Source organism: Carassius auratus, chromosome 5 (assembly GCF_003368295.1).
Source record: "Carassius auratus strain Wakin chromosome 5, ASM336829v1, whole genome shotgun sequence".
Lineage (NCBI taxonomy): Eukaryota > Metazoa > Chordata > Actinopteri > Cypriniformes > Cyprinidae > Carassius > Carassius auratus.
The window spans coordinates 6081295-6102637 of NC_039247.1; the positions used below are offsets into that span (position 1 = coordinate 6081295).

At 35.7% G+C, this 21343-nt stretch overlaps 1 protein-coding gene across 1 annotated transcript in view; it reads left to right on the forward strand.

Annotated features, from left to right (window-relative positions):
• Positions 1 to 6918, forward strand: part of LOC113087268 (proline dehydrogenase 1, mitochondrial) — a 60110-nt gene extending 53192 nt beyond the window's left edge. The window contains 3 exon segments of the mRNA XM_074559898.1: positions 519 to 630; positions 2203 to 2421; positions 6759 to 6918. Coding sequence (XP_074415999.1) covers positions 519 to 630; positions 2203 to 2421; positions 6759 to 6918 — 491 coding nt within the window.
• Positions 6919 to 21343: the final 14425 nt, after the last annotated feature.

Below are 21343 nucleotides of genomic sequence, written 5' to 3' on the forward strand. Positions count from 1 at the left end.
TTTCAAACCAGTACTTTGTAAATGACAGAATGTTACTGCTAGTGATTTATTTTTATTTTTATTTGATCTATTTATTGCAATGGAGATTGTGCATATTATCATTGTGGTGTTTATGTCGAAAAAAAGGTTGCATGCACTAAATTATCACATTAAATATGATGCATAGGAACATCAGGAGCAGCCTGCAGTTTTGGGTTTCCCTAAGCAAGCTCCTTTATGCTTGTGCACCACAATAGCTTCCAATATTAGCAGTTCAGGACTGGGGCCAAATTTCACAAACCTAGGGTTTCTTTAACTGAAAAGGAGGTTGGATGTTTGCTAAACACAGCCCTGTGTCATCACAAGGCAATACCACTCTAAAGAGACTCTCTGAAGAGTCCAGCGTAAAACCTTGTGAGGTTGTTTTTCAACAGTATTGCCAGAATCTTTCAAATGTAAATTCAAGGTCACTTTTTTTTTACTCAAACACAACTGTTGCTGAATTTCCTTTTGAACTAATGATCCTTACATATTCACAGAGCACTTGCTGGAGAACATGATGGGTGGCAGCAGTCACATCACTCTGAAGCAGGACAATGACAAGTGTCAGTCAGTAAACAATGTTCTGTTTGTGGTTCCTGTGGCCCAGCGGTAGAGAGGTTCTTAGGGAACACACAAACTAGTAAGAAAAAAATTGTATAGTCTGAATGCATTTTAATCGCTTTGGATAAAAGCATCTAATAAATGTAAATGCATTTATGGTGTATTTCGGTCATCATCGTTGTTCCCTATATAGTCAAAAACCTACAAGGATTTTTCCATTGGCTTTTGAATTATAACTGAAAATAAATGATGTGACCAACAAATGATTCTTACGTATTTGGTTCACAAAAAAAAAACAAAAACAAAAAAAAGATAAAAATGAACGCAACTTTATATTTTCTAAAGTCTAAATACAATCACCAGAAGTAAAAGTTAAGTGTAGCCTATAAATTAAATAAATCACAATCGCATGACTTCAGCGTCACCACCATTAAGCTTCGGACAACTCATTTAGTTGAAACAACTGAAAAACATTTTTCCTAAAAGTTTGAGATAGAATAGTTTACAAGAGTGCAATTATAAACACAATAAGGCTGTAAAAGCCAATTAGTAAGTAGATGAGTTTACTTGTTCGGAATGATGTTTAATGTCCCGGACTGCCTCTGGAGTCCAATTTAGTCACTTTTTTAAGACAAGTAAAAGCTTTAAGAAAGACATACAATGTGGTATGACTGATGTAAAAAAAAAAAAATAATAATAATAACTAAAAACCCACTGACTTTAAGATAATGGAAATGGAGTTGCTAAAATGCTAACTTATTTATGAGTTTTGATCTAAAAAATTGATGTCATGTCTGCAGCATTCTGTATCTTTAAGTATATTGCTATTTTAATATTTTGATTACTTTTACTTTCTACTTTGGATTACTTATAGATTTTTTAACACATTTTCTTTTCTTTTAATTTATTAATTTATGTATGTATATGTTTGTATTTATTTGCTTGTCTGTTTAAAGTTTTACCTACACGTGAATATTACTCTGCCATTACACTTACATACACTTACATTAATGAAAATAAGCCATGCCTTATTCAGTGTTTTTTTTTTTTTAGAACGCTAGTTTTTGTTTATTACCTTTCTTGATGGGATTTATCATGAAAATCTGGTAAGCAGTAGATAGCATTCTAACTTAGCAAAAGCTTACTCAAATGTAATCTGTTCTTCTTTCACAGACAAAACATTTACAGTTGGAATTGCGTATTTATTGCATGCTTTATCTTTCAAAGCATTACTGTTTTTCATGAAATAATTATTCTATAAATTCCTACATAAACATTCTACATATCCACGTTTCTGTCCAGTGTGCTCTTGTAAGAAGATAATAGACACTATTATTAAATAAATATATACTACATATTGTATATTAATAAAGAAAATCAATTAAAATGAATGCAAACACAAATGTAACAATTACTGTAAATTGTAATTGTGATGGGATTGTTCCCAATATTTATTCAGAATGTGTTTTAGGTGTGTGTGTATCTGTTTTTTTTTTTTGTTTTTTTTTCAGCAACTTTGAATGTCTAATGAGAACTCAGAGCCCAGCCATCGGGCAGAAGCCACATGGAATTGAAGGCCTTTAGCGACTGACTTCTCACATACTGTTTTCACTTCTACAGTTCTGGAACAGCAGGCCAAGCAGACCATGAATATCCCATACATCTCTGTGTCAAACCCTCAAAGTGCCAGAGCCCTTGGGGAGGATGGATATTTCCGTGTGACGTGCAAGAGAGCGCTCGTGTGCACACAGTCACCAAGGCTCCTGCCACGAATGGAGACACACAGCCAGTCAACAGTAAACATGTGAGTGTGCTGGGAAATGACGGAGAGACATCCACGTAAGACAGACCTTCCTAGACCTTCTGAGAAAGACCGCTGGAGAAAGAGACGGAGTGTGGACTAATGATTAATGACATTTAGATTATTGTTTAACTTCAGAGATGTCCCACCCCCTTGACACACTGCAGATGTGTAAAGTGAAGATAATTTAACCCATGTTCTCTGGGATTTTGCCCAGTATGATGGATGGCATGGAAAATGCTCAGGGAGAGAGAAATGCATAAATCATACTTTGGCAACGGGTTTGACACTGTTGATTTATTCCTTTCAAAAAGAGTGCCATTAGGGATGGAATTTGTCAACTTTTATCTTTAAAGCGATAGTTCACCTGAAAACGACAATTTGATCATCATAGATTTACACTGTATAACTTCCTTTCTTTTATGAACTACCATAAGAGAAGTTCTTCAGAATCTTTCATTCATACAATGAAAGTGGATGGAGAGCAGAATGTCATGATCCAGAAAGAACAAAATAGCATTATAACAGCAGTCTTTATGACTTGCACACTATATTCAAAGTCTGCTGAAGTCATACAATTTGAGAACCAGACAATTTAAATCCCTAGTCACCAAAAATCTTGCTTGTCCAACATGTTCACCATTCACTTTCATTATATGGAGAAAAAACTGACTATTCAGATTTGATTAGGCATTTGGTTTTAAAGACTATTTGCTATTTTAGAAATGCATCTTTAAATCTATTAACTGGAAAATAAGACACAAATACTTAGCAGCAATTATTATTATTATTATTATTATTATTATTATTATTATTATTATTATTATTATTATTATTTATTTATTTATTTATTTATTTATTTTGAGTGTTAATCTGATAATGGAAATAAACACAATTTCATCTGAGCTGGATGGACATTCTTTCTCACACACTCTCCATCAGTTCAGCATTGGACAATAAACTGCCAAAGTGTTTGTGAGGCTTTTACATGCGGTAAACACAGACCAGTTGACTTGTAGAAATTAGTATTTGTGCAAACCTTTTCATACACACACTCACCAAAATGCCAATTAGCAAGTTCAATTATCAGGTTCTATGGTGTGCATGTGTTGGTTTGGGTGCAGACGACGTGTCTTGCTGAAGTTTGAAATCTACAGATGTTGAGAGGAGCAAGGCACAAGCTCACAATCAAAAATAGAAACTATAATGTCGCCTCTTTCAGTAAACCTCATATATGGTGGAGATGAGGAAGCCATATTTGATCATTATATCCATTCACTATTCCCTTGAAATTACTTCATTAAAATATGAAAATAGAGCTTGGTGGGATTCCATATGAAGCTGATTTTAATGTTAAGAAAAGTGCATATGTGTGCAGGTGTATGTGTGAGCACACTATAGCACCTGAAGGTGTGTTGACCCTCCGAGGCTAATTAAAGCATGGAAACTACGGGAACTCCTGTGGCTTTTAGAGAGCAGCTGGCATGAGTGACGATGTGCACAAAGGAGATGCATGGGGTTTAAAAAGAGGCAGACTCACAGGGATGTATTAAACAAACATGCATACATGCACAGAGATGCAAACAGGAAAAGGGCCTTGTAGTGTCCATGCAGAGCACTAAACTAGGGGATAATAGGTGCTCAGCTCACATATGCAGGTTGTGGGATCACAATTAGGAGGTGATGGAGTCAGGGATGATGAGGGCTGTTTTATAATGAACCAGAGCACTGATATTATCATTCTGGCTGAGAGTAATTTTTTTCAAATTCTACTAGGTCTACCATTTGTCTAGATAAATTAACCTTTAAAATGAAAAAAAGAACATTCTATAAATCATTTTAAATGCTGAATTTAGCGGTGAATCTGGGCATCACAATATTATAATGTGCAGTATGAAAAATAGATTTTGAGATTTGTTAAAGATTACTTTTAACTGTATTTATACTCTAATTATTTGTCTTTAAAATAAGTATAAGCATTCGATTACAGCGAAGGCAATCTAAATGTAAAAATATGGAAAATAATTGTGTTTATATACAATATTTAGCGATGCAATACAATAAAACTTTAATATCAGACAATATGGTGCTGATATATCACGCATTCCTGATATGAGGCAAAAATGAAGTGTACCATTTCTAAACTCTTAGCATCACAAACAATCAAGTAAACAATTAAATTAATTAACAAATAAAAAACATTTTTGTGGTCTTAATGTGTTTTATTTGTAAATTACAGGACAGTAAAATAAATAGCTTCTCTTATGTCCTGCTTGCACCTGTAGAATATCACACTTTTGCTTGTTTCATTTACTCATATAATGTGAGTGGAATGGTGATAGAGCTGGCTAATTTGGTATCATTTCTTTTAACTGATTAACTGATAGCACAAATCTACATATAGACAAGTATATGCTCAATTCATACTTTGTAAGTACATGCATCCATGATTTATTGCTATTTTAATATTTTGACTAGTTTTGCATGCAAACTCCCAGTTTTGCACAGAGTGACAAACAATCAAGAAATGGCTTACAGACATTTAGACGTGAATGCATTATAATAGGTATCCATGGACACAAATATGACTCCAACTGCGGGGACATTATGGAAAATTATGGGTGTTAAGGGATATGAAGATGCAGTCTATTATGAGAGACACCATGTGATCTCAAAGTGTTGTGAATGCAGATGGGCCAAAACAAGTGGTGAAATGCTCCATGGCAGATGGTTATGTGGTCAGAACTCTCCCCGAATGCATCCTTCAGCTTTGTGATTCACACACACACTGAACAGTGTCAATGAAGTACAAAGACAGGAAACTAGAGCAGGGTCACATGATGTAAATATGCTTCTATCCACATTAATAAAAAAAAAAAAAAAAAAGATTCTTGATGCTTGGCCAGTTTGGTTAATTAAAATGTGCAAATTCGAAACAATTCTTTAAGGTTCACTTTAATGCATGCAATCCGTGTAAGTGTAATTATTCCATTAGCAATGGGACTACATGGATAAATTAGTTGGAAACTATAGTTTAATCTAAAAACTTTATTCAGGGCAACTCAGATATCTTGGAAACTGATATGAATGTCATGTGCTCTGACATATTAAAGCAATGGTGATACCAGTATGTACAGGTGACCTGTTTCCTGTCAATTACTGTCCTATAGATAAAAGAAAGCAACAATCCCTCACCTTCAGCAACCTGTCACTTAAATGAGAATGCAGCAATAAGAAAAGAACAATGACCCAGACATTTCCCAAGGGGCAAAATCAACCACACACACACACACACACCACCACACAAACACACACCTTGACTGTGAGATCACAACTTGTACAGAATTTATTCAGGCTCATGTTGTCTTTACCTGCTAAATCTCCATTGTGAATTACTGTAAATTGTCTGTCTTAAAAAAACATTATAATTTAAGTCAAACTTTTATCCAGCAATGATCCATTAATTAATTACAAAGTGAAGACATTAATATTATCATTATGTTATGCATATAACAAAGACTTCTGTTTCAAATCAATTAAATTATATCATCTTTTTTTTCTATTCAAAAAAGGTATATCATTGGCTTACAAGTCCAACTCTCTAATTAAAACTATCATATGTCTTGAGTTGTGTAGGCCATTTTTTATATGTAGTGTGTGTTTTAAAAAAATCCTGTTGTGTTTCAGGATTTTTAGAAAAGAAAAATAAGCGCATTGGGGCACATTTTTTGTTGTTGAATAACTATAATTGCAACTACAAGCTGCAAGTTATCGTGGGATTATTATTATTATTTTTTTTTTAGTGATTAATGTTTTTGTTTTGTTGGTGTTGATGTTCTTACATATTCTTTTATAGTCTTCACAGTGCATCAAAAAATGCCTGTGCATGTCGTTTGAAAATAAAGATGTCGTGAACCCTCCTCAGCAGATAACGTTAGTCAAACACATCTGCCCACTAGATGCAAAACATCAACGCTCAATAAATTAGCAGCCAGCTGCCTGCAAAGTGCCACAGGAAAGCGAGTAACAAAGTCCTCACATCAGCGAATGTTTCTTCGACACGTCTTTGTTAGCCCAGAAACATCAAGAGTAGAAAAGCCTCTCAAAGCAAACCTGACACCACACCTACCTTCAAAAGGAATATCTAATCAGCGCAGCGTGTAGACTGCCATTTGCCTTCCATCTTTGCTCCGAATGCACACCCACTTATGGTCCCCCTCTGTTTTTAGTCAGTGAGAATTTCTCATAATTCTTTCTCTTTCCAGTCAAACATTTCTTTCTCTCGTTTTTAAATATTTATCACAGAGCCCACAAGGACTGTGTCAGAGGTGTCATTGCAAGCTTTGGATCAAATGAACATCCATTTTCCATTCAGGTCTGTTGAGAAACACTCTGACTGGGAGAGAATTGGGGTCCCGCGGAGCCAAGCTCGGTGGGAGTCCATTCAGAGACACGCTGGTTATGTGAACGGGCCCCTAGGCTCAACTGCCTGTCTGCACACCGGCCCTTTAAGAGCCGAGCGCTTTGCGCCATGACCGCTGTCCCTTGAGATGACAGGCTGTAATCCTGCTAAACAAATAGAGTGAGAGGAAGAGAGGACATGGCACATCTGTCTCTGGACTATGACAAATCTCTCACGTTAAGATCCTGTGAGGGATCACTAGTTATATAGAGAGATATAGAGCATAAGGACAGAGATGTAGAAACACAGTTTCTGCTTGGCTTGGAATACAAGAAATATATATTGCTTTTTAAGTGGTTTACCCAAAAATCATCGTTTACTCACCCTTGTGTTGTTCCAAACCAGTAAAGATCATCCCTTTTCCATATAGTAAAGGCATATAGCCCCCCAAAAAGCACTGAAAAGTAATTCATAAAACTCAAGACAAAAATTTAAATCGTCTCTGATGTCAAATCTGGTGCAACATGTCTACACATGCTAAGCTTGAATATACCAAGCCAATGTAATGTAATACATACAGATATCAGGGTTATGTGGCATTTAGAACAGCATTTTTTGACTAGTTTAATTAACTGTGATGCTATTTCAGCGTAAAACAGCTTTTTATCAAAGAACAATGAACATCAAAAATATATCAGTAGCAACAGAAGTTTTTATTTTTATTTTTTATTTGTATAATTCTTATTATTGCATGAAATTAATATGTAAAAACATAGCATGTGTTTGAACTTATGGAGCATCTAAGGGGATATGGCGATGGCAAAAAAAATATAAGATAAGCGGAACAAATATATTTCGCTATATACAAATATATTAACGCTTTTGTGTTTTCCTGCTAAAATATTTTTGGTGGGGGGTATTTACACACAAACTCGTGGCCACATGACAAATATGTCTTTCCCTCAACATAAGAAGTCATGGCCATGAGAAACGAATGTTGTTCCCTTAACATAGCTCTCGAGGCCATGACATAAGGATGTTGTTACCTCATCAAAATGTTCTCATGGCCACGACATAATATAAAGTTCCCACGAGTTATTATGTTGTGGTCATGACAAAACTAAGTGAACCGACCATGTTAGCTTCTGGTCACCGTACGTCATAGAACGCAGCAGTAGTTTTCTGTCTGAGCTTTGTTGTGTCGTGCCGCATCGATGCTGTAGATAGCATCACTGATTATAATGAGCTCGATAGTATTTTGTTTGCGCCACTCGTGTCCGGTGTAGACAGAGCGTAATATTGGTTTTGCTTCGTTTCAAAAGAACTAATCATTGCCTGGGTTTTGTATGTGTGAGGTGGAGATATCAAAAAATTAGTGAGACCCTTTTGGGGTAGGGGCTTGTTTGTTTTGGTGATTTAAAATGTCAACATTGGCTACCAGAAATCGCTTACCCCACCTTTAATACTTTTATATCTTTTGGGTACTAATAAAAAATTGTAATTGATTCTAATAAAAAATGCTGTGTTCCTCTGAGAAATGTTTGCCTTTGCTCACAAACTTTTTTGAATAAAATCATATGTGGTAGGAGGAAAAACTGTATCCACCTTTTTCCTGACGTAAAAATGGGTGCCGCCATTTGTAAATTCTATTGGTCTAGCTTCTGGTCTCATTTGCATCCAGCTATTTTTAGCTGTACACAGCAGTTTGTTTTGCTGCTTGATATTGACAATTGATGTATCCTATCATATTCATTTAATCTGTTCTTAATTAAGAACACACTGGTTTGTACTGCAAACAGTTTTACCGTTTACTGCACGTTGTTATTCTCCTCATTATTTACCTATAGCGGCTAATGAAATGGATGTCTCACCCATAGGCTTACTTCTGCGTTGAGGAAAAAGGTGGATAAGTGACTAAAGACAAAGTCTACAGAATCCAAATGTTTTACAACAACAAAAAACAACAAGTTTTATCGGTGAACACAAAGTTTCTTAGGGAAAATGGCAAATATAAAAGCATCTGTGTGAATGAAAAGCCCTGTATGGGCTCTGTATGAACAAATCCTTTAATGTCTATTGACAGTCCATGGCTGCTGATTTTCACAGACAAAAAAAAAAAAAAAAAAAAAAAAAAAAATGAACAAAAAAGTCGCTAACAGCTAATGTATTTTTATGAACAGAGGGTCAAATTTAACACACCATATTGTCTGTGGTAATCAACAACATGCTACAGCTGCTGTCCACAGACATTAAGTTGAAAATTATTTTTCAAATAACAAGTATTAGCCACATACTAGTTCAATCCTTTCTTAAATTACCTGGTATATTACAGCAACTGAACCCATATGGATATTTGCCATGTGCTTGTTGTACCAGCTAGTCCATTGATTGTGATGTATGGCCATATAAACATGAATATTTGCTTGTGGCAAATCCATAATCAGTCAGCAGGTCTGGTACACACACATGCACTTATTCTCCTCCTGTTAGCTAAAGGTCAGCAGAGACCATCATGAGGTTTCGGAGGCTTTTTCCACGAGAAGGTCTTATTGCGGATTTTATAATGGGTGTTCAAATCAAAATAGTTCCAACTAAAATGAAAGTTTGTTGAAAATGTATTCACCCTCAGGCCATCCAGCATGTACCACAGTTTGTCAGAACACATTTGGAGAAATTTTGCATTCACTTAACTTGTTCACCAGTGGATCCACTGCAGTGAATGGGTGCCGTCAGAATGAAGAGTCAAACAGGTGATAAAATATCACAATAATCCACAAGCAATCCACACCTCTCCAGTCCATCAATTAACAATTTGTGAAAAGCTGCGTGTTTGTAAGAAACAAATCCATCATTACAGCACATGGATTATTATGATTTCAATTAGCTGTTTGGACTCTCATTCCGACGGCACCCATTCTGATGAAGAAAACAACTCATCTACATCTCGGATGACCTAAGAGTACATTTTACAACAAACCATGTACTTTTGTGCAGAGCAAACAGTTAAATGTTTACAGTTTTCCTCAGTTGCTTTGGTGCATTTCTCGAATCATCCTTAATATTTGCAAAAAAGTATATGCATTTCTCAAAACAATTCGTACAAACAGCACCACAAGATGGATTATCTGCAAAAGCCTGTAACTAACTCAATATCTTTAGTTCATCTATCAAAAGCAAGTATTTCTGTCGATAAACATATCAGTGCCATCAGAATGAAAAGTCCTTGTGTCATTGTTCACAAACAAGTCAAAATGCTTAGTCATGTTGTCGATATAACAGTGCAGAGTTTTGATGACAGTTACTGTATTGAACAGTATGCCATATTCTTATGTATGCCATATATCCTTTTCAAAAGTACAAATGTACACATTACTGTATGCGGGACATTGATTGAAATAGACTGGATAAAATTCCCAGTTACACTTTTACTAGCGGTCTGACCAAAAAAAAAAAAAAAAAACTTTACTATGTCATTGTGATATAGAAAAGGGAAAAGAATTATGGGCACGGAGATAAAATAAATAAATAAAAATATAAGTCCATTGTCAGAATTTGTAACTCTTGTGTTGTCCTCTGTCTATACAGTATAATCTTTCCAACTGAAGATTCATAAGATGAACCTTTGAGCTATTTCAGAGAAATGGTTTATCATTGGTTGATCTACATTCTCTTCATTAGTAAAGATACACTTGCACAATTCATGACAAATTTACAAGAAGTCTACTAATAAAAAAAAAAAAAAAAAAAAGTCCAAGTCCCTGATTGTATCCTTATAATCCCCTATAAGGATTGATTTAATGAGAAAAATGTAAATTAAATGGAATGTGAAAATTGGGAAAAGATATTTGGCTTTAGGTTAACCTTATGTTAATTTTAGGTTTGGCTAATTAAAATATATATTTTTTTACGTAAAAAAAATAAAAATAAAAATAAATAAACTTCTGTCAAAAAAAGACATTTTTATTTACAATTATTCCATGCATTTGGACTGCACTGTTTTGACAAAACAGATTTTTTTTCTTGATGTTGTAGTTATTTTTTTAATGATGTAACTGCATTTCTTGTGCAAGCTGGAAACTGTGTTTCTAAAATAATTGATTGCCATTTTATATGTCAGCCAATCAAGACGGTGGCTAAACTTCACAACATGAAAAACTTATCAGCATGAAAAACAAAACTGTGATTTGGATCCTGAATAAGTTATACACAGAAAGCCAGCAACACTAGAACACTTCCATCCCATTATAATCACTGAAGCCATCACTGTGGTTTTACACACGTGCCTGTTTAAGGCCTGTGATTCAGCGCTAGATCTCTGAGGGAATGTAACAAGACTTGTGGACTCCTGCAGATGATTTGCATGTGATCAACAAAGCTGCTACTGCTCAACACATCTCTTATTTACACCATGTCTGCTCTTTGTTGATTATAATGAGAGTGTTGCTGTTTTGATGCGGTACACACAGACAGTGTTGGGAAAGTTACTTTGGAAATATAATAGGTTACAGATTACAAGTTGCCCTATTTAAAATCGAATAGGTTGTGAAACTATTTCAATTATTCAATTAAAGTAATTTAAGTGGTCATATCTGAATACTTTACTACATTTCTAATGAATGTTTTCAGCTGTTAATCATTTTCAAACATTTAAAGCAGGCAGGGTTAACCTTACAGTGCAACACTAATAATTGTCAGATTTTTAAAATCCTTTATTCTTCCTGAAGGTTTGAGTGTGTTTTAATGAGGTAACAAAGCACACAAACTGCAAGACATTTGGCCAAGATACAGTCCCAACCAAAAAAACAAACAAAAAGGTTTTCTAACATCAATTGCGGCGAGAAATTCTAATGATTATATAGCTCCGGGAGTGTTTTCATGGTGTGTGTGTGTGTGTGTGTGTGTGTGTGTTCACTCCTTCTGCTGTGTGTGTGCACTTGGATGTATGAAATGCAGAGCCCAAATTCGGACTATGGGTTACAATACTTGGCCACATGTCATGTCACTTAGAAGATGTTTCGATTTGTACTAACTGCAACTGTGATCGGATGAAAAGTGAAGCCAAAACATTTAGATCGGCCACAGGTGTCAGGACCCGGTATAGGTCGTAAATCACACCCTCCCCATGTAATCTAATAAAATTACACTTCAAATAAATTTATACCAAAGATGGTTTCTATCATTTTAGGTAGTTCTTATCATGCTATTATTTTAATATATATATAAATATGCTTTTAGTTAGTTATTTGAAGCTATAAAAATGTGGCATTAAGATTCTGATCTTGCAATTGTGTCTGCCAGAGTTTAGGCAGGACTCTCTTTGATACTATGGCTCTACCTCTGCGCAGACTCGGGCTTCAAATTATGTAGTTTTTCACAAGATGACAGCGGCCATACTGAGACGTTTTGGCTTCAATTTTCTACAGTGGAAGAAAGTAGAGATGCGTCATCCATCTGTTTTTACAGTCTATGGTTTCACTTTGTCGTAGCAATGCACACACTACAAGATCATGCGGCAATAATATCAAACAGGTTTAAAAATATCGCAGTGTCTGAGGCTGTTAAAGACAGGCTCAGAATGTCGCTGAACAACTCATTACGTATGTTAACAAGAATATGGGAGTGAGTTCAATTATGGTGGTTATCGCTTGCTTTACTTCTAAACTTAACCATGTCATATACATAACCTTATTAAACACTGGAATACAGGAATGACATCTATATTCTGCTGCTGTACGAATGTAGCCTGCATTTCAGTAGCTCTCCAAAACTTCATATGATTACAACTGCTTTAGTTTTCAAGATCAATATTCAGAAACATATGGTGCTTCAGTTTTGAGGTGAGGTGAGGTGAAGGTGAGGTGAGGATGAGGTGAGGTGAAGTGACATTCAGCCAAGTATGGTGACCCATACTCAGAATTTGTGCTCTGCATTTAACCCATCCGAAATGCACACACACAGAGCAGTGAACACACACACACACACACACACACACACTGTGAGCACACACCCGGAGCAGTGGGCAGCCATTTATGCTGCGGCGCCCGGGGAGCAGTTGGGGGTTCGATGCCTTGCTCAAGGGCACCTAAGTCGTGGTATTGAAGGTGGAGAGAGAACTGTTCATGCACTCCCCTCACCCACAATTCCGTCCGGCCCGAGACTAGAACCCACAACCCTTCGATTGGGAGTCCAACCCTCTAACCATTAGGCCACAACTTCCCATTTTGGTGACAAATGCAGTAATAAATGAAACCTAGATTTGTAATTTATGTTTAAACTGAGTTAATGTGTTGTTGTTTAATAAATTAAGTGATAATAATTAAAATATTTAATTAATCTCATTTATCATAAATACAATTAAATCAATTTGTGAATGCCATGAATTAAACATGCTATAAATGTTTAAATGGTAACATTCGAGGTTCAAAAAGCATGTTTGCTTGAATTTCACTTAACATACGAATAGTAATCACATTGGCAATGTGTTTAGGAAACAAATGTTGCATCTTGTCTTGAAGAAGAGCTGCATTTGCATTTCTTTAATTGATTATAGTGTTTAATGCATCATATAATGCATTGATTGGCTAAGCAAATGAGTTGTGAGCAGAATAATAACCGCAGTGCACCCGGGAGGTCTGAAGTCTGTTTCTAAGTTACAAATACAACCACTGGTCAGACCTGAGTGCTTTCTAACTAGCATTTTATCAATGCTTTCTTTTCCAGCGAGCACTTGTGTGAGTTTGCTATTCCCGACACTGACTCTGAGCAATGGACTTTGAAGGTCCCATTTTGAAAAATAGAGGAAGAAAAAAAAGGTTTAAGTGGAAAAGAAATCATTGTGACACATTAGTGTTGGTTTTACAGTGTGATTGCTGTATCCATGCCCTTTATATCAGCTTTTACGCTCTGCAGAGAGAAAAAACTGAAGAAAAACCTGACGCAGGCAGATGTATCAAAGGACAGAAACTACAATAGTTTTATTGTCGAACTTTCTTATAAGTTGTGAAAATAAATAATGCATGGCCTCTGTGTGCTGCTGTATGTTCGGTAAACAGTTATTGGTTTGGTGTTGTTACCAAATTTAATACACATACAAGCCCTGGACCACCCTGAAAACGTGGGATTCAAAATGAAAATGTATTAATAAATACCCCCATGCCATTCAAAAACTTTGAAAGCTTTATTTACGTCGTCCCTGCCTTTGGTCATTCCCACGCGTGTTCCCATCAGTACTCCTCAGTGGCAATGCTGCTGTGGGGCACATCCCTGGTTATGGCCTGGATAACCATCAAGCATCACCTGTTTGAGGTCATCACATGACTTTCTCTATCTCCATCACCACCTTGCCCTTCTCTGTTTGGCTCTCTTACGGTTGTGCTATCCCTTTGCCAGTCTCTGTTTATGCCATCCTTCGCCAGCCCCTTAGCCACATTCTCATCCTCCTCACTTCTTTCTGCCTACGGCAAGAGGTCACATCTTCTGGAAGAGGGGAGTTATGTCATGATTCTGTTAGTTTAAACTTTTTTGTGTTTCACCACATCTGCCTGACAATGAAGACTGGAGTAATAAATAACATTTTGCAGGAATAAATTACATTTTTAAATATATTAAAGTAGAAAACAGTTATTTTAAATTGTAATACTATTTCAACAAATTTACTGTATTCTTGATAAAAAATAAATAAACATAAGAAACCAAAAACTATTTAATAAATTTCAAAATGGTTCCAAACTTTTAACAGGTATTTATTTATTTTTTATTATAAAAAATGCATCATTAAATTAGAATATATATATGGTTAGGTTTCTTTTAAATATGTATTTTCACCAGTGGTCTCTTACATTTTGAGCGTTCTGTATCTCTGTACATGCAAGTCTTATAAACTGTGTTGAGACCTGACTATTATAATATGGATTATTTTATTGATAGGCTTATGTCTTTGGATAGTGATACTTTTAATATTTTCAGTAGGCTGTCTTGTCTTTGTTGTGTACTGCTTGTATGGGTTTGTAGTTTACCTAAATATGCCAAGGGCTAATTGAAAATGAAAGTTTTTAAAATACTTGATGAGGTAAGCAGATTTTAAATCAGTTTACCTCATAAGAAAATAAAATGAAAAAGAAAAAGGCAGACATTTCTTTATCTGCAGTAAATGGATTACATGGCTTTATGGAGCAATGTGGAAGCAGGATACGTATTTTTGCCTAAATATGAAGAAAATGCAGATTTTCAAGAACCTTTCCGTCAATGGTGATTAGAAAGACTGAAACAGCCATGTACAAAATGTGTATTGTTTGCAAAATTGGCAGGCTTGTTCTTCCTACCCACTGAGGAACAATCGTACTCGTATAAACCACCGGAACATTTGCCTGCTTGAGCAAACAGTAATTATTTGCTTGGATTATTCTTATTTTACATTGTTTTTCAACAGTTGAAATTTATTTCACCCTCCCTGTCCGCTGAAGAGGCACAATTTTTTGACTGGCTTTGGCACCAGATCACACAGGGTGAATGAAGGTAAAAGCAGCTTCAAGGAAAGTTCACAAAGTTTAGGATTATACGGATAATCCTCCGGAATCATCCAAACAGAGAGGCTGATTTGATAAACGAACATCATTCCAGAAAGCACTTAAGGACAACCTGGTCAATCTCACAGGTCAAACTGACTGTGATCCATCAGTACACCACCAACTGTTGGGCCAGTTAGACATTTTCCAGAAAAGATTAGCTCGCTTTTTGTGTGTGTGTGTGTGTGTGTGTGTGTTTTGTTTGTGTTTTTTTTTTTTTTTTTTTTTTTTTTGGTTGGGGGTAACAACTACGGAGTGTGGTATCATTAACACAGAAACATTGAGACATTTGTACAGTGGTAGAGTGAAACACAGTGAATGGGCTTAAATGTAGCATGACGTGTGTGTGCTGTTAAAAGGAAACCTTAGGTGGGGAATCAGTTCTTTCCTTTTAAAAAGATAAGCTCAGGGCTGTCTTTCATTAGGAGCACGGCCACTGTGTGATTTAATCTGGCTTTAAACTCCAGCGCATATGGTCTCCTCCATCAAGGACAACATGGAGATAGATGGCAGTGCAGCCATCAGCAGGCATGAATCTAATAAGGATGACAAAACATTTATGCGGTACATTGTTTTTATACATGATTAAACAATATTGTGTTGAAAGAAAATCTACTGTATGCTTATATGATTCAATAAAAAAAGAGAAATACAGTATTTTCTGATATATTCAGTAATCCAAATTTGCCATGAATTCTATGCATGTACCAAATGTAGCTCCTTGTTCGTAACAGATATGCTTATAACTACAAGTGATCATTTTGTTAGCCGTTTTGTATTTATTCTTAGTCTTAGTCTATTGCTGATAATCTACAGTATGCTTTCATGATTTGAAAATTGGCCATTATCATTTACATGGTAATGCAATGTTTGATTTTAAAATGGGTTTTAAAGGATGAATTTTGACATTTTAAGTTTTCAATGATATATAACTTCTGATGATTTCTAATTTCTGATGATTTCACATCCATGATGCGAATCTCCCGTTCCACCACATCCCAAAGCTGCTCTATTGGATTTAGATCTGGTGACTGTGGAGGCCATCTGAGTAAAGTGAACTCATTGTCATGTTCAGGACGCCAGAGATGATTTGAGCTTTGTGACATGGTGCATTATCCTGCTGGAAGTAGCCATCAGAAGATGGTTACACTGTATTCATCAGACCAGTCAATCTTCTATTGTCCAATTTTGGTGAGTCTGTGTGAATTGTAGCCTCTGTTTCCTGTTCTTAGCTGACAGGAGCAGCACCCGGTGTGGTCTTCTGCTGCTGTAGCCCATCTGCTTCAGGGTTTGACGTGTTGTGCGTTCAGAGATGGTATTCTGCATACCTTGGTTATAGCGAGTGGTTATCTGAGTTACTGTTGTCTCTCTAACCAGTCTGCCTATTCTCCTCTGACATCATCAAGGAATTTTTGCCAACACAACTACCGCTCACTGGATACTTTCTCTTTTTCCGTAAACACTAGAGATGGTTGTGTGTGAAAATCCCAGTAGATCAGTAGTTTTTGAAATACTCAGACCAGACTGTCTGGCACCAACAACCATTCCATATTCAAAGTCACTTAAATCCCCTTTATTCCCTATTCTGATGCTTGGTTTGATCTTCAGCAAATCGTCTTCACCACATCTAGATGCCTAAATGCATTGAGTTGCTGCCATGTGATTGGCTGAATAACAGTTTGTTTTACCAAGCAATCAATATACATATACATGTAAAAAAATAATAATAAAGCAAATAATTAGTTTGCACAAGCAGGCAGATGTTCCAGTGGTACACACACACACACACACAGTATATAGGTACATAGGTATATATTGATTGTATTGGCTTAAATGCATGAAACTTGTTTACTGAACATTTCTTCATTCCCTTGGAACACGTTGACCTTTAAGACACTGTGAAATAAACATTGGAGATCATATCTGTTATTTATATTCTAGCTATTGACTCCTACAAATCGACAAATTTCACTTTTAGCAGACATACACATACAAATAAAAAAAATCCTCTTCCAAGAGGATTGCATAGCAAAGAAAATTGTGCTTGATAAGTAACCAGTAATTAAAAATAAGTAAAAAACGATAATAAAAGTAATTGTTATGCATTTATGCAATTTTTATGCATAATTCATGCATTATTGGTTATTGGTCATCAAGTAGATTCCCCGGCCATCACAGTTTTGACAGCAGATTCAATAAACTAAATTACCAAGTCAGTTAGACAAAATTTCAGCTTTTGTTACTGAAGTGAGGAAATCATGACTGTATATTTCATCAATTGAAACTGCAGTTTTAAGTTAATATGAGATGTAATTCATGAAATCCTGTCATTTTGATGCTGCACCATCCAGAAACTCAAGACTGTTTACACCAAATCATTTTGTCAGTGTTCAGATTGATGTTGTGTCCCATGGCATTTTATAAAACATGGTGCTTTTCATTACTTTGATGCAATCTGTGACTACTGGAATTCTTAATGAAAAAAACATCTTAGTCTCAGACCGAGGCTGTCTAAAGTCAGTGCTAGCAGTGAAGTGTGAGTGTTAAAGCAGCTTGAAACTTTGCTTTCAGACTGTTGTACAGTACTACAGATCTGGCAGTTGTTTTAATGTGCACCGGCACACTGTCTACAGTGGCTGTAAAAGGGTCACTGAAAATATCAAAGGTGGACTCTTGTGCTTTGAATTGAGTGCAGTGCAATCAGCATCTGGAAGGACGTCTGAGATAGTATCATTGATTGTTTGTTAAACAAGGAAATGCACAAGGTTCTCCTGTTGTTGCTTAGGCTCCTTTTTCAATTAGGTGCCTTTAAAAGAGTCACTATTATATTTTATTAAGTGCTTGTGCCTTGTAATCACCCGTCTCTAGTGGTGCTTAGTTACATAACCCAAAGATGTAATCATAAACAAGGTTATCATCTGAGAGAACTTGTTAACATCCCACCATGCCAACTCTGATTTTCTCGAAAAACTCACAGGCAGTACACATCAAATGCAAATGAGTTTCTTGGAATCACCAATCAGACTTATGTTTTTTGCTTGGTGGATGATAAAACATAAAATCCCATAGACTTACATTGAAGAAGGAATCAGATTAAGAAACTAGAATGAGACATGAGGATTGGCTCTTGGTTTGGGTCAGTGAGCAACCACTTAAAACACTCTTAGATCATGGGACTTCAATGTTTTGCAGGACCCTTGGTGGACCTATTTTTACACATTGATTTTGTGGAATATTTTCATTTATCTTGATATATAGAATTATGTCTATTTATAAGAGGAAATTATTCTACTATTATCTACTATCATGTAATCGGCTGTATGTGTGTGTTGGGGGGGGGGGGTGCTTAGAACAGAATGAACTATTAATAATAATAATAATAATAATAATAATAATAATAATAATAATAATAATAATAATAATAATAATAATAATAATAATAATAATAAAACAAAATATAACAAATAAACAATAATAATTTGTCTGCTATATTTAAAATATGTTATTCTCTAAAAATGTTATGCGTATACTAATTATATATTTATATATGACCCATGATATTATGTACATTTTAACCTAAGAATCATTACAATGTATTGCTTTCTGTACATTTTTTTCTCACCATTAACTTTATTAATGTGAACAGTGATGTTGTGTCTTGGATTTAAGAATTGATGTCAAGTCAGGAGTAAGTCGTGTAGTAAAACAAAGGCCTTCTGTATCTAAAAAGTGTTTTTGTAAGAAAATATCCCTATTTAAAATTATAAGCTGTTTCCTCTAAAATGCTGTTTATTCAGCATAGTGAAGCCTCTTCACTGACATCCATTTTTTTTTTTTAGAAAAAAAAAAAGAAACAGCCTCTGTAAATATATATATTATGTATATGTATTTAAAAAATAACAATCATAAAAAAATGTTGTCTATTCATCAATTATTTCTGAAGTAAAAATGTATCACAATTTCCACAAGAATATTAAGCAGCACAACATTTGTAATAATAATGTTTCTTGAGCAGCAAATCAGCATATCTGAGTCATTTCTCAAAGATCATGTGACTCTGAAGACTGGAGTAATGATGCTGTAAATTCAGCTTTGCATCACAGGAATGAATTAAATTTTTTAAATATATTAAGATAGAAAACAGTTCATTTGAATTTGTTTTTACTGTTTTTACTGTATTTTTTTAAATCAAAGAAATACATCCTTGGTGAGCATAGCACAAGACTGCTTTAAAACATTAAAAAGCCTTATATCAACCCCAAACCTTTGAACAGAAGCATGCGGATATGCATGTAGTTTCAATGTTTTTGTGAGTCTTTATTGATGTACAGTGTCATATTTGTGGAAGGTCAGTTTAATATTTAGCATCTTAAATTGGTTGAGTTGATATTTAATTTTCTGCTTATTGTATAATTTTTTTTTTAATAATTTTATTTATTTATTTATATACATATTAGTAATCAACAATAAAACCACCATAACAGCTGTACAACACTTTTTCCTCTTTTTTCACATCTCTACCTACTTCTCTTGCTACACATATCGCTGATGTTGTTTTTTTTTTTTTTCAGTTTTAATTCGTTTTTATCGATGCACCTCCCATCTTGGACAGAAACATACTAAACCTTAATTTGCCTCCTTTGGCCTCAAAGCCTCATTCGATCAAACGAGTGTCTACTATAGCTACTCACAAATTAGTTAACCAACTGGACCTCATCTTCACACGCTATTGTTCCACTGACAACACTTTAGTTACTCCACTGCACACCTCAAACCACTTCCTCATCACTTCTAAACTCACAACTGCTGACACAGCATACACTCTTACACAGGTCACCTTTCAATGTAACCTACTCTCACTCTCTTCCTCTCACCTATCCTCTATGGTTTCATCCTCACTTCATCCTCTTAAGTTTTCAGAACTGGACACAGTGCTACTTACACTCTTTGCTCCACTCTAACTTCTCGCTTAGACAAATTTTGCCAACTTTCATCCAGACCAGCAAGCATTACCCCCTCTGCCCCTGGCTGTCTGATGTTCTCCGTGAACATCACTTTAAACTCTGGGCTACATAGAGGACATTGCACAAAAAAACAAAAAAAAAAATAAAAAAATACAATCCTCTACTGACTTTACTGTGTATCAGTAACTCCTCTCTTCCTTCTCTGCAAATGCAGACATTTTCAGACTTATCATTTCCAATCATCCTACTACTTGTCCACTTGATCCTATCCCCACTCAACTCCTTCAGGCCATTACTTCAGTCATACCTTCGCTTACTCACATTATCCACACCTCTCTTCACACTGGTACATTTCCCACTGCATTTAAGCAGGCTTGGGTAAGCCTACTGCTTAAAAAACTCTCTCTAAATCCAGCACTTTAAGAAAACTACAGACCGTTATCCCTTCTTCCACTCATTGCAAAGAGACTTGAGCAAGTGGTGTTCAACCAACTCTCTATGTTTCTTGCACAGAACAACCTCCTGGACAGCAACCAATCCGGCTTCAAAGGCGGCCACTCAACTCAGACTGCCCTGCTCTCGGTTACTGAAGCCCTAAGACTGGCAAGAGAAGTTTCCATATCCTCAGTTCTCATCTTGATGAATCCTGTCTGCTGCTTTGACACAGTTAACCACAAGGTTCTCCTGTCCACCCTTAGAAGGATGGGTATCTCAGGAACCACACTCCTATGGTTCAAGTCCTACCTTTCTGGTAGGTCCTTCAAGGTGTCTTGGAGAAGTGAGGTGAGGTGAGGTGAGGTGAGGAGAAGTCACAACTTCTTGCTATGGGTTCCTCAAGGCTCAGTGCATGGACCACTTCTCTTCTCCATCTACATGTTGTCATTAGAATTTGTCATTCAGAAGCATGTCTTTTCTTATCACTGCTTTACTGATGACTCTCAACTCTATTTCTCATTCCAACCAGATGATCGGGCAGTAGCTGCTTGAACTGCAGCCTGTCATAGACATATCTAGTTGGATGAAGGACCAT